This window comes from Palaemon carinicauda, chromosome 1, assembly GCF_036898095.1.
Source record: "Palaemon carinicauda isolate YSFRI2023 chromosome 1, ASM3689809v2, whole genome shotgun sequence".
Lineage (NCBI taxonomy): Eukaryota > Metazoa > Arthropoda > Malacostraca > Decapoda > Palaemonidae > Palaemon > Palaemon carinicauda.
In genome coordinates, this window is record NC_090725.1 from 84795062 (window position 1) to 84810664 (window position 15603).

The window sequence follows — 15603 nt, forward strand, 5'->3', positions numbered from 1 at the left end:
TGTGTCATTGATAAATAATCTAAAATGTCCTTGTCGGTGAAAGAATATCATGGCCATATGAGTTTCATCCAAACAAATTTTTGTTTGTAATGGTAATTACAAATGAAATGCATCCTTAAACCCGGAGAAAAATTTTAGATAAATTATTTTTCAATTCAATTTAGGTTACTTATAAGCAATAAACTTACTATTTTTTAATTTGTGAGCCATTTCGGTCATGTTTTTCTTCTTCTTAAAATAAGATTAGTACTCCATTAAAGAGTTCTACTTACTTGGTGTCCCCTACATTGCAGAGGGTCGGGAGTGCGTCAACTGCGGAGCGACGTCGACGCCTCTTTGGCGTCGGGACGGAAACGGCCACTACTTGTGCAACGCCTGTGGCCTCTACTACAAGATGAACGGACAGAACAGACCTCTCATCAAACCCAAGCAGCGAATGGTGAGTTCATAATATACTTTCATTAATTGTTCATTTCTATAGTACATAGGCAGGTAGGTAGAAGGATAAGTACTAGAGTAAATCCTATATTTAAGAAGTAGATCTAATGTTGATTTGTTTTTATAAGCAATCATGAGCACGATGTGGTTCAAAAACTAGAAAGCATAATGAAATAATCTCTATCAGTTGAGTGGTCTTAAGGCGAAACATTTAAACATGATAAATGACAATGACATACGAAGTAAACTACCTGAAATGGGGCTGTGGAATATGCTTATCAGATAAGCCTTCAGAAATATTGTTACTGTACTAAAAACTACCCATTAAGTAGACCTATTAGATATGGAACCATCCCATAATGTCAAGGAAGTCAGCCCATGAGGTAAACATTCGAGGGGTTTGATTTAGGAACTAGATTATAAGACAAGACTTCGAAGTTATATTAAGGTTAAGGCCTGAGGCAATCCTTCCAAATCAGGGCCATGGAAACCATCCAAAAGGTAATCCTTCAAGATGAGGCTATGGAAATCCAGTCACGAAGCACCCTTCAAGATCAGGGTACGCAAATCAACCAGGGAGTGGAGCTTTTCAGATTAAGGCTGAAAAAACCGATCCGTGAATTAAGTCTTTGAAATCATGGGGATGACCTAAGGGTTAAATAGGACTGTAAACTTACGTATGAGATAATTATTTAAGGTGAGGCCTGCAAGATGAATCTCTAAGTTAGTGCTATGAGAATTAACCCAAAAAATAAGCCTTTGATGTAAGTGTTATGTAAGCTGACCCATAATATAAGCCTTTGAGATAAGGGTTGCAGAAAATATCCTATAAGATTAGCCTTTTAGGTAATGGCTATTGAAATAAATAGCTAATTTAAACCATGAGGTGATGGCTAGGGAAACCATTGGCTAAATTAAGTCTTTTAGTTGAGAATATGGAAACTGTCCCATTTGATAATCCTTTGAGATAAGAGTTGTAGAAAACAATTTATAAAATACACCTTTTAGATAATGGCTATAGAAGCCAATGGATAAGATAAGCTTTTCAGATAAGCGCAATGGATATTTATCCATTCGATATGTCATCAAGGTAGAGGCTATAAATGCTACAGAAACCACCACATAATATAATCCATCGAAATGGAGGGTGCAGAAAACATCCCATAAGATACGCCATTTAGATAAGGGCTATGGAAACTAACCAAGAAGTTAAGCTTTTGATAGAAACCTTATGGAAACTGACCTGTTAGGTAAGACTTAAATTAGCCATATAGAAAAGAGTTCATTAAAAAAAAAAAATCCTTTGAAATAAGGACTATAGAAAACAACCTGCACGACAATACTTTGAGATTGGTGCTATAGAAATTGGCCCAAGATGTTACCATTAAGATGAAACCTATGGAAACTAACACATAACACAAGGCATTAAGATGAGGTTACAGAAACTGACACATAAAATTAATCCAATATGTTCGTTATGGAGTAAACCTATTAAGTGGACCTTAAAAGGAAGAGCTTCTTGTGGTGAACTATCAAAGGAATGCTTTAGAGGAGTCAGCTCACACGGTCATGAGCCTGAAAGATTATGGGTTCTGGAAGCTTAGAAGTGATATTATGGAAGAAATCTTCTGATATATTCGTTTGGAGAATTGAGTTTATAGGTTACTTGTCATTTCAGTAAAACTTCGACCTAGGATTGTACGGATCTGGGGACAAATCAGGGTATACCTTCCACTGACATTCTTCTTCGAGAGGTTAAGTAAGAGAACCAATTATTTTACCAAAGATTCTGCTAACAGAGTTTCGAAAAGAACAGATCATTGAAGCAAACACCTATGAAGTATGAAATTTTTAAACCCTAAACCAACATAAAATAACAAGTCTTTAGGGTAATGTTAATTGTCTTTGAACCTAAAACTTATCCTAACAATGAAAAGTTGAAAGCTAATTTAAGTAGCTACCCATACTCAATCTGTAAAAAAATTTGAGGAAATTTTATCTTAGGCCAATATCCATCCAATATCGATGTTTAAGAAACAGATAAGATATTCACTAACGTTGTCAAATTCATTAGCAATTTCGAAGCCATTGCTGGAAAAATAACGATAATATTGATAGGGACACACGATGTAGTTAAGTCCTCTCATTAACCAAAGAAGGTCAGCGTACAATATAATTTAGTATAGTTTTTTTTCATTTAGAAAAGCATTTAGCGTTATATTTGAAGTATGATTTTACATATTCATACTGGAGAATTGTAATACGACCAAGAAAACGAACCAACTATGAATATAGATTGTAAATGAAGATTAGTTTATTTAGGAAATACCATAGAATTGTTGATTTTGTAAAGGCCACCATATTCTTTTCAAGATTTTTGCTTTGAAATAAGTTCAGATATATGCAATATAATCAAGTATTTATCTGTGTAATATTGCTAGTTTAGAATTAAACATAATTAGTGTTTTCACTAAATTCCTCGCTCAATTTTCTACTCTCCACTTCGAAAATAAATTCTTATTTTCTCATGGTTGATATTTTGAAAAACTATCCTCCTGGTAAGGGTAGAAGAGACTCTTGAACTGTGGTTAGCAGCTCTTCTAGGAGAAGGACACTCTAAAATCAAACCTTTGTTCTGTAGTCTTAGGTAGTGCCATAGCCTCTGTACCATTGCCATCTACTGTCTTGGATTAGCGTTCTCTTGCTTGAGGGTACACTCGGCCACGCTGTTCTATCTTATTTCTCTTCCTCTTGGTGTTTTTGATGTTTTTTATATTTTATGTATGAAATATCTAATATAATGTTGTTACTGTTCTTAGTATATTTTATTTTGATTGCTTATTGCTTCTCTTGTTGTTTTTTATTTCCTTGTTTCCTTTCCTCACTGGGCTATTTTTCTCTCTTGCTTTTCCAATTAGGTTTATAGCTTAGCTTGTAATGATATTAATAATAATAATATCGTTTGGAAATGTGATGACATGAATCTAACGTGACTCCTTTTACGATTTTGCTATGTAAACGTGATTCCATCCCAATATTTAGCCATTCCAAGACGCATCGTCAGTTATGAGGAAATGTTTATTCAAGCTTCTCATTGCTTTGCAGGAATCTTGATAATTAGTTCTATATTTATTCCCCAGGATACAATAATCGCATTATAGTTTTCGTTTGTTTATGGATTACGTAATGCAATATATATACTAGGAATATTTTCAAAGTGGTTAATAGCATTTTTTTTCAATTCTCGTTATCTTCTTTCGTGTCTATTTGCCGCTATCAAAGAGGACCAACACACACTCTCTCTCTCTCTCTCTCTCTCTCTCTCTCTCTCTCTCTCTCTCTCTCTCTCTCTCTCTCTCTCTCTCTCTCTCTCATTAGATTTATTCGTGACATCCTTCCTTGGCGATCCATAAAATGTTCACAATTTTTTCTGTCATCATTTGCCAATGATCCGGGCATCAGTTATGTTCTTTCATGACAAATTAAACTCACAATTGCTTTTACATGTCATTAATAATGTTTGCAAAGCATTATATGTAAATTCTATTCGTCAAAGTAGTAAAGTTAGCTGTGAAATTGTATAATGGTGGAATATTTATTAGACAATTGGTGCAGAATATACATTTAAGGTTCGAAGGTGTTGGTAAAAAACGAAAGAAAAGAGAAATGTAAAGGAATTGAGAATGTGGAATAGGAGGAAAAGAGGATAATGAGAGGGTGATAGTATGGGGTAAAAATCTAAATAATTAGAATATTAAAAAGAAAAGTAAACTATTGATTGAGAGCTAACATGGAAGAATAAACGAGCAAGAAGCCTTTGAAATCACTAATAGAAAAAAAAAAAAAAAACAGTAATCTGAAACTAAGAGATCAAAAAATTTCCTTATGACCTTTTGTATGACTTGGCTTTGCGTTTGTCACACATTTAGACTGATAATGGTTACATTAACTTTATTAAGAACGCATTAAATATAGATTGTATAACTGGTCAATACTGATTCTTGTTTTTATTATTATTATTGTTATTATTATTGATATTATTATTATTATTATTATTATTATTATTATTATTATTATTATTATGGCACAATCTGGGAGGATCTGAGTGCAATCAGAAATCTGAATTATGACAAATTTTATGCAACTCACATGAAAAACTAATTGAACAATGTTGCCAAATGTTAATATCCGTATCAGGAATAAATAGTTTAATAGACCGTAAGTTCAGACCAGACAGGAGGACAATACTCGAAACAAGGTAGAATGAAAGAATTAAAATATTTCCTAAGGATAGACTGATCACCAAAAATCTTAACTTTCTCAATAACCCAATTTTTTCAGACCGAAAATGAATCTTAAAAGTAAATTTGAAATGAAAAATCATACCTAGAATTTTAAATGAGTTGTATATAGGTAAAGAGACATTGTCAATGCAAAGAGCTGGATGTTGAGGAGGCATGCTCTCAATGTACTTACAATCATACTTGAGTTTTGTTGAAGTTCAACTTCAAACCTTATAATTTTCCCCATACACTAATTTTAACTATATCTTTATTCAGGGATTCTGTAGCCATAGGTCTACATTCTGGAGATGGAATTGATGCAAAGAGAGTAGCATCATCTGCATACGCAACATTCTTGTTTTTTTACGAACCACATGGGAAACGGAAGCGTTGAATACAAAAGCAAAACGAAATAATACACCATCTAACATTTAGTACTTTTTGCGTTATATTTTGACCGAATATATTCAGTCGTATTAGGATATTAGAAATAGTTAAGGGAGTAAGACAATGCATAAAGCTATTTAGATTGATTTAGATTAAATATGAAAAGTTTAAGCAAATGGAGAAAAAAAAAACTAAAAGATAAAAAGCATTCCAGAAAAAAAAATACCTCCCAATAGCGTCAAGAAAATTAGAAACTAAGTTGAGCGAATAAAAAAAAACAGTAGATCTGACAATTGATAAAGCTGTCATCATGAAGTTAAGTTAAAGAATATGTGTAGACAAGGAATAAGGAATATTACTAATTAAGAAGAATGAGAACATGCGATGAGTAGGTGTCAGAAGATGGTTTATCGGAGTGTAAAGAGATGATTTCAAATCGGGAAGAGATGAGGAGATTGCTGGCAGTTTAAGAGGATGCAGATCTTCCCTCTCTTTCCCCCCTCTTCTCCTGGCAGCGATGGGAGGAGGCACGTGATACTCCCTACTCCAAATTGTTTGATATGGCTGATAGCAAGTACCTTCCACTCAATTTGGGGCTAAGGTGATAGAGTTTGTGATTCCCACGTATTGGTGTCCTATTTCTTTACTTTAAGCGGGTTATTGGTCTTGACTGTGGCCTTATAATCAGTGGTGTCAAACCTTGAGCTTTGGTACAGCCACTGTATCAGGATTTTCCCGTCTTGTGTTAGTTCTCTTGCGTTGGGGCACCCTGGGAACCTTTGTATGATCACATCATTTATCTCCCTGTTATTTTTCTTATATTAAATAGTTTGCATATTTTATCTTCAGACGATTTTGCTTTCAGTCTTTTTCTTTTGAAGGTTTCAGTATCTAGAAGACTTGCCCACTTGCTTATTCAATAAGATTGATATTCATTAACATTTATTAAGCTTTCAATATTAATGCATGGAAACCAGCATCCATGTGTAAAATCGGAATTAAAAAAATATGTATTAAGAATTTAATATAAAATGTTTGATAGATATTGGATGCGTGAAAGTCCATATAATAAGGTACAAACCTTGAATTCGGTCTGTATTAAGTCTCCTTGAAGTTCAGGCGGTGTTAAGAGAAAGATGCTCAAATTCCAAAAGGTTCAAAAATACAATCATGTTAGACCTTCTATTCAGTTTTTTCGAATTCGTTTTTATACAAAAGAAATTATGAAATACCATAGAATATGTAAACATGTTAATTCTAGGTGCCTTAATTAGAAGAACCACACATTTTACAGAGGTGAATGATTACTCATTTGAAAGAATAATGTTTATAATAGATCTTGTTTCCAGAGCGCATCTTCATCAGTACAATACTATTATGACGCAAAATCTAATCTCATATTAGATTTTGTTATAACAATCGCTACAAAATCGCTAAAGAGTCCATTTCAAAGGCTGGTAAGCAGTTCGGATAAAGTTTTCCTGCTTTAAATTTTCTAATACTGTCAGTTTTAGAACAAACTCAGGTTAATAAAAAAATTTTAATTTTTGATATCACTGGGTGAATTGATTTTTATGCTAAGTTTGAAGAGCTTGTGCAGTTTGAAGTGAAGCCAGCGACTATCCTCAGATATTTTCCCGCTATACATATATTTCCAGTGTTTTACATAAGTAAGAGCATTCCAAGCCAAAATATTCGGTAAGTGAGTAATAGCCTGCATATATGCTCTAGAATTGCGCGAAATGAAAGAGAAGCGCTAAATGAGAGAAAATAATGAAAGTTCGTGAGACAAATTTGCTAAAAGATATTCAAGATATAAACACGATATATATATATATATATATATATATATATATATATATATATATATATATGTGTGTGTGTGTGTGTGTGTGTGTGTGTGTGTGTTTATATATACAGTAGATATATATATATAGATAGCATAGATACAGATAATTATATACATACCAACATGTTCCACTTAGATTAGATTTACTATACATCTATTCAGATTTGAAAGGCTTTTATTACTAGTTGACTATAGCAATTGAAATTGTGGTGACCCAAGGATAAGGTTGAATATGAAAGGCGGATTCAAAAAGGCTAGAATCTATACCATTAATGTCAGGAAAGGGTTAAAATGGCTTCTTGAAAAGTCATAGTGGAGCTGAATCCTTTGGGCTAAATTACCTGCGTCTGTTTTGTGGGCAAAATTAAGACCAATCTTAAACAGAATTATTCTTTGGGTAACCGATTGATAAGTCTTCATACTAGCTGAAATCTGAGGGGAATCTTTACAACGGCTCTTTTCTAACATCCAAACCATGACTAGAAAATTAATTAACATTAGCTTTTAATTTAATCCCTTAGCTCAGAGTCTCATGACAACACTGCAATTACATTGTAAATTCTTCCAAATATATTCCTTGTATAGATTTTCATCAATTATTACACATTACTTCACACTTAAATTTATTCTCCCTGGTCCTTCCCCCTTTTTCTTGGTCCCCTAAATACATAAGTACCTATAATAACACTGATATAGCTAGATATTAATCTTCATAACTGATGAAGTTGGATGGTAATAATCTCAAATAGAATATTACTCGTATTCACTAAGATAGTGATAAACCAGTATTTCTGTTATAATCATTTAACTCTAAGAATACTTTTGCTGTAACTTCAATGAGCCTTTCAGGATAGAGCCATTGACTAAAAATATAAATGGTTTTACAATCACACTTTATTATTCCTCCAATTGTATCGAATGACTTCCGCAGGTATGTTGCTCTCTCTTTTCTCTAAGATGGGAAATTGTATCTCTTTAAGTTATGTTAGTAAATGTACTCGTAAGAATCTTTCAAAAATGGGAGTTTTAATTTATAAACTAAACAGAGACCGAATTCCGCCAAAACTGGCCATGAAATTTAAGAAAATCCACGATTTTCTAGATTATCAGTGCATTAAGATTTCGTGAAAATACAGAAGTTTGTGGTCCTTGTGTGTCCGTCTCTTTAGTCTCGTCAAACTGTAGTCTCCTTCCTGTAACCCTTATAACCAAACCTTATTCTCCATTCTCAGTTATTATATGCTGCCCTTAAAACACTCTTCTTCTTCTTCTTCTTCTTCTTCTTCTTACATATTTCATATAGTTTGACAGAGGAAGATGCATTCTCTTTCTTGACATAAGTTCCCGGCCTTTAGAGTTTTCTTGTCCTTCCGTTTCATATATCGCAAGAGTAAATAAATTCCATACCAGATTTCTATATATCGAATATCTATTTGATCTCATTCTTAGTGCTTTAAAATAGCAAGGACTTAGTGGAGAGCTGAAATTTCCTGAATTGTTCACTCCAAGTTTTTCTTAATGCATTCTATCTTTAACCTACCGTGACTTGAGAAACCTCTAATTAAGATCCACGATGTGTGAATAAGCTGGTGAAAAAGCCCTTGGTACTACTCTCTGCCTTTTATTTGTTCGTGGTACTTTATTGTACTTGATTATGTGCGTGTTTACTTAAAGATGTAGACATAAGTACTTTTTTTAGTAAGAGTTGAAGTGTTAGTAGATGTTGTGTATTTACAGTACACGTGTACATTTAAATGTTCATTACAATTATCATATAACATGATATTAAATGAAATGGTGAATTTTATCATAAAGAATATGAATAATGGTACTTCCTATAATAAATTGGATAGCAGTTATAGAGAATTGTAACGTAGGTAATTCTCAGTAACAGCTTCTATTTTCTACCACAAAAGCTATCAGTTGAATTGTAGGAAAGTAGAAATATTTACAGATATATTACGTTCGTAAATGTTAAACTTTATAAGAAAATATTTATGAGGGAAATTGTATTAAGAAATTAGTGTATGACAATAAAAGCTAATGTAGAGTAAGAAAGAAAAACCTTATGTATATTAAATGCTTCATATGAAACATAAGTGCTATATGTTTCCTGTGAAAAAAAGGAAAATTTGCATGTGGATAGGAAAGAATTATAAAAAAAGTTATGAGCAAGATGGGGATGGTAGTGTGTTTAAAGTAATTCAGTGTCTTCAACTGTTGTGCATCAAGCAATCTACTGTAAAGACTTAAAGTCGGATGTGATGATGACATTGAAGCAGAGTAATGTTAGTTTTACTGGAGTTTCATTGTATTTCTATATAGGTGGAGTAACAAAAAAAGACTAGGGAATTGACTCAGTGTATAATTGTAAAACAAATTTGTTAGAGAAGAGGCCATGTGAAATATTAGATATCCGAGTTATTTTCATAACTGGGCAAATGTATGGGGAGAGTGAGAAGTTACAGAGATTGGTAAAAAAAATGTAGGTAGACATAGAAAATAGCAAATATTAACTAGAGCAAAGTTACAAGAAAAAAAGGAAGTTAGGCAAGAAGAAGATTGGGTTTGGGAAATTCAGAGAGGGGATTATAAGCTCATTTGGAAATACTGGAGCATGTAGTATGTTGTCTATGTGAATATTGGTTAGAATTATTAACAAAATTTGAAAATCAACTCTTTTTGCGTAGATGTTTCAGTCATAAACTAATGTATGAGGTAAAATGTCATCCTTAGCTATACTATGTATCATGATGCCGCTTCAGTGTGAAGTGTGCTGATGTTGGTCAGAAAATTGAAGTATGTACTCCTGTAGCTGTGTGGATCTTCATATGTTAATTGTAGTAATGTCAATATGTTACGTAATAAATGACACGCATTTCTATTGCTATCCTTTTTCTTCCTTTTGGCCTTACAGTCAGCCCAACGGCGAGCCGGGACAAGCTGTGCCAACTGCAAAACCACGACGACCACACTCTGGAGACGTAACCAGAATGGCGAGCCTGTTTGCAACGCCTGTGGCCTCTACTATAAGCTACATAATGTAAGTTATTTATCTGCTCTTTTGTTTGTTATTTATGTCTTCGGTTAGCGTCAATTAAAGGTTGCCTAACTATTATGACAGGGTGACAACGCTACGGCTCAATTTGGGTCTAGTTACCCATTAAATTAAACCCAAAAGTAATATATATTTTTTTCTGCTTATTAAACTGAAGTGCTAATACTAAAGGAAAAGGAAACGTTTCTGTTTTGCGAATTAAAGTTTCGTTACCTGGCTTGGATGATTTTTCGATGTTCGAGGAATCATGATATATCTTATAAATATTTGATTTTCAAATTACCATTATACTCTCGCAATATTTCATTTCCTCTGGTCGTCAACATTTGTGGGGGATATAGTTTGTTTGGTATCTTTTAATCTTGCATTATTTTCCGATTAATTCTCTCTGTAATAATCTTTTATTAGTATTGCACGCAAGAATATTGTATGCTGCTCACTCCTCCTAAAGAAATATTTATATATATCAAGAATATTTTCTTGCCTCTCATACCGGGACTGACGTCAATCCAGGCACCCATGCCTGCTAATCACTTTATTATTTTTGAAATATGGTTTCTTTAAATAGTATGTTTAGAATTTCATTATATAAAAGCAATATTTTAGTCACCACGCTAATTTTAGAGAATCCCTCTTGTTCACTTGATTAATTAATTTCAGTTAACTGTGTTAATCTTTTAAATACGAAATATGGTAAGATGTATGAAGAGAAAAGATTATGGCAATGCATTGAATATTGTCAAATATATGCACAAAGATCCCTGCTAGGTCAGACTTTAAAACATATTCCTGCCATTGTTTTTGGTAATAACGGACGAATTTATTTGTGGTTTTCATTCCACATGTACCAGTTGTGTACAGAAGGAAGCAGGAATGTTCCATATATCATATTCCAGATCATTATTTTTTTATTGAATGTCATAGATAAACTCGACTCCATCTTTGAGGTAAAGGGTACTTTTTCTACCTAATTTTCCATTCACGAATAGAATATTAAAGGGAAATTTGTAACAAATGTTACTTGAATATATATTATGGAAACTAAACGGCTTATTGATCATAAAGTCTTATATCCTATGAATTAATTGTTATAGACATCGCTTTCACATATGAAGTGCTAAGCAAATTGTAAAGTCCAAGTTGAAAAGTTGCTGGTAGTTGGTCGGCTAAGGCACCAGCCACCCGTTGAGATACTATCGCTAAAGATTTATTAGGGACTTTGACTGGCCACATAGTACTACATTGGAACCCTCTCTGATTACGGCTCTTATTTCCTTTGCCTACTAATACACCGAATAGACTGGCCTATTCTTTTCACATTCTCCTATTTCATCATACACATGCCAACACTAAGATAACCGGGAAATTGTTCTTCACTGGAGGGGTTAAATACTGCACTGAAATTTTTTAGTAGCTACTTTCCACTTGGTAACGGTAGAGGAGACTCTATAGCTATGGAAAGCAGCTCTTCCAGAAGGACACTCCAAAACCAAACCATTGTTCTCTAGTTTTGGGTAGTGCCATAACATCTGTACCATGATTTTCCACTATCTTGTGTTAGAGATCTCTTGCTTGTGGGTATACTCAGGCATACTATTCTATCTGCTTCCTTATATTCTTTCCTTACTGGGCTATTTCCCTTGTTGGAACCCTGGGGCTTATAACATCCTGCTTTTCCAACTAGGGTTGTAGATTAGTTAGTAATTATAATAATATTTGGGAAAGAGACTCTTTTTAATACAGGTTTTATTAAAGGAATTGGCTGATTAAGCAATGACAATCGCCCAATTACTTGCAGAATCCAGTAATAATAAAAAGAAACCCATTGAAAAGGTCTTCTATGAGATTAATGGGGCTAAGGCAGCGTTTAATTTTAATAATAATAATAATAATAATAATAATAATAATAATAGAGGAGCTGATAGAACTTAGTTCGCTTAAAACGGTACAGCTAACAGAATACTAGTTTTCATAAATATTATAAAGTATTGACGCCTTTTATCTTTCGTTAAAGGAATATAACGATGAGGATTTGACTCTATTATGCAATAGAAGGTTTTGGCTGTTTGACTAAAAGGCTTTTATTATTATTATTATTATTATTATTATTATTATTATTTTTATTATTATTACCAGCTAAGCTACAACCCTAGTTGGAAAAGCAAGATGCTACAAGCCCAAAGACTCCAGAAGGGAAAAATAGCCTAGTGAGGAAAGGAAACAAGGAACAAATAACCGATATAAGAAGTAATGAAAATTAGAATAGAATATTTCAAAAACATCAACAACATCAAAACAGATATTTGATATATAAACTATAAAAAGACTTATGTCAGCCTGTTCAACATAAAAACATTTGCTGCTAGTTTGAACTTCTGAAAATCTACTGATCAACTACCCGAATAGGAAGATCATTCCATAACTTGGTCACAGCTGGAATAAAACTTTTAGAGTATTGTGTAGTATTGAGCCTCATTACGGAGAAAGCCTGACTAGTAGAATTAACTGCATGCCTAGTATTACGAAGAGGATGGAACTGTTAAGGAAGATGTGAATGCAAAGAGATGGTCAGAATTAGAAAAAATCTTATGCAACATGAATAATGAACTAATTGTACCATGGTGAGTCTATATAATCCTGTCAGTCGGCCTCTCTATCCTTGAACGAAGAATGTGTAGTTGAAATGTGGAGAAATATGCCTGCGAAGACTAAATGTACAGACGAAGGAAATGAAACGAGAAGAAGACTAAGCAATTGTCATTAAACATGTAGCATTACAAAAATGTCGTTTTTCTTTTTCTTCATACGTTTATGTGTTTTACAGTAAGATTGATTAATCGTACTGCTTATATCCTTCCATGAAGATTCTATCCATACGTTTGTTTAAAAGAATAAAGAAAACCTTTAGTGATCAGTTAACCACCAGTTAAGCTAAGAAAGCCCTAAAAACATCAAGGGTGTTTATTAGTTTATATTTCTCCGTATTTATTAGTTGTGCTTGTACCGTAACTAATGATTCTGAATATCCTACTTAAAAGCTTACTTTTACACAAGGATTGAAAACACTGGTTATGCTGTCATAAAATTTGTTCTTTTTGTTAACGCTTCTGCTTCGGGTTACAGATAGGATGGCGATAATACAAAGTGCGTCAGTACTTTAGTTTTGATTATCGCTGGAACATAGCTCTACTGTTTACTTATCTGTAACCAATCAGCCTCATTACCTCTGCAAAGAATACAGCCTACCCTCGAGAGGAAAGTGGTAATCATATACTAAAAAAGTACTGGAAAAGAAAGACCGGACATATTCCTCAGAAATAAAGGGTAGTGGAGGTCAGATTCTGAGGAGAGTTGCACCCTTAATCTAGGGAGATGGCAATAAATTAAGGATGATTATCTCATATTGCATATTTTTAGTTTTCAATGAAAGGGATCTTCTTTTGATGAAAACTTTGTGAAAAAAAGTATTTCGTTTCGTGCAAATTAAAGTTCATAGAAAGATGCCATAACAAATTACAGGTAGTTATTTTTCATTATGATTACACCATCAATGAAAGGCTAGAAAGATAAAAAGAATTTGGAATTAAAAACAACATTTTGAATTAAGAGTGTGATGCATCAGGTTAACAGACGAGACAATTTCAATTTAAAATTTTGTGAAGTTAAAGGCTTTACTGAAAGTACTGACTATATTTGTTGGTAAACCATGTAATTATTAGCCATAGCTAGTGCAATGTCATGAATATGAATTGAAATTATGTCAATAATATGAATGTCTCCATTGCAGAAGGTGGGTGGGGGTGCCAGTTGGTTGACCAAAAGACAAACCTATCGAAGTAAGTGTCCCGGCTGTTAGCTGAGAAAGATTGATCGAAGGATAAAACAAAGACTGTTCTTTATTATCAAAATGAGGAGATTAACCAGCCCAATAGAGTTATGGTTGATAAAGTTCGACAAGTATTATTATTATTATTATTATTATTATTATTATTACAAGGTAAGCTACACCCCTAGGTGGAAAACCAGGATGCTATAAGCCCAAGGTCTCCAACGGGAAAAAATATCCCAGTGAGGAAAAGAAACAAGGAAATAAATAAACTACAGGAGAAGTAATGAAAAATTAAAACAATATAGATCTATTATACATAAACTAGAAAAGTTTCTTAAAAAAAAAAAAAAAAAAAAAAAACAGGAGAAAGATAAATGAGAAAGAATAGTGTACCCGAGTGTACCCCCAAGCAAGATAATAATTCCCAAGAAGGCAGAGGTGGAATAGATTTTTGTGACATCTCAGCTGTTTTCAAAAGATGATTTGGAAATAATTAGTGAGCGCCCCAAAACAAATACATTTGCCAAAGTAAATTTCCTGAAAATTATTATTATTATTATTATTATTATTATTATTTTTATTATTACAAGGTAAGCTACAACCCTAAATGAAAAAGCAGGATGCTATAAGACCAAGGGTTTCAACTGGGATAATAACCCAATGAGGATAGGATACAAGGAAATATATAAACTGCAAGAGAAGTACAAATATATGCCCCATAAAATACTGAATACGCAAATCTACATTTCCTTCTTTTTCAAACGACCCGTGTTAGCCTCTATTTATTTTTAGGTAATTTTTGAAGAGGCTTGATGGCCAATTTCAAGAGTAGACAGCAAAGTAGACAGAGGCCATCCACTCAAGTTAAGGAAATTCTTTGGACCACTTTGAATTGCTCACTTGCGGCTTAGCATCTTATCTGGGCCGCCATCTTGCCAGCTTTATTGCATTTTTGTAGGGAGATAAATCTGTAAAGTCAAATGCTGCCTCACTCGCTTTCTAATTGTGCTGTTCTGTATTGTTAGTAATTGCTGGTACAATACAAGAGGCTTGAAATTCCTCGTACCATTTGCTATTAGAGGAACATGCTATTGTTGGTATTAGTCTTGGTATTTTACTATAATAATAATAATAATAATATAATAATAATAATAATAACAATAACAACAACAACAACAACAATAATGATAATAATAATAATAATAATAATAATAATAATAATAATAATAATAATAATAATAATAAGTATTGCACACGTCATTGTATGTAAATTTCAATCAATTATTATTATTATTATTATTATTATTATACTTAATGCTCTATTATTATACGTGCTTTGTTGTTGTTTTCGTTCATTAATCTTTATTTTTCTTTAGCCCAAACCTTCTTTGTTCCGCAGTGGGCGTTTTTCTATCGCCTCCCGTCCATCGTCTCTCATCTTCTTCTTCCCTCGACCAGGTGTTCCCAGGTCCGATTTGCTTGTAGGTTTCGCCAGATTGTTTGGGAAGATAAGAGATTGATGGCTAAAGGTTAGATCTCTCCTCGGAGATTTCGAAGGAAGATTGCCTCTTGCCATCCAGCGGCAGAGATTAACGAAGCGGACGGGGCATTTTCATTCACGGCCTTTCTTACTTTCGTGTGTCAGTCTAAGAGAGGGAAAATGTACAGAAGTATAGCGATAGAAGTAGAATAAGAATGTAAAGAAGTAGTAGAGAGAGAGAGAGAGAGAGAGAGAGAGAGAGAGAGAGAGAGAGAGAGA

General features: G+C 33.3%; 1 protein-coding gene across 2 annotated transcripts in view; it reads left to right on the forward strand.

The window, feature by feature from the left end:
* LOC137649428 (GATA-binding factor C-like) overlaps nt 1–15603 on the forward strand; it is a 133161-nt gene that overhangs the window by 84598 nt on the left and 32960 nt on the right. For both annotated transcript variants that reach the window (XM_068382421.1, XM_068382416.1), the window contains exons 3-4: nt 294–439; nt 9875–10000. In XM_068382421.1, coding sequence (XP_068238522.1) covers nt 294–439; nt 9875–10000 — 272 coding nt within the window. The remainder of the gene's footprint in view (nt 1–293; nt 440–9874; nt 10001–15603) is intronic.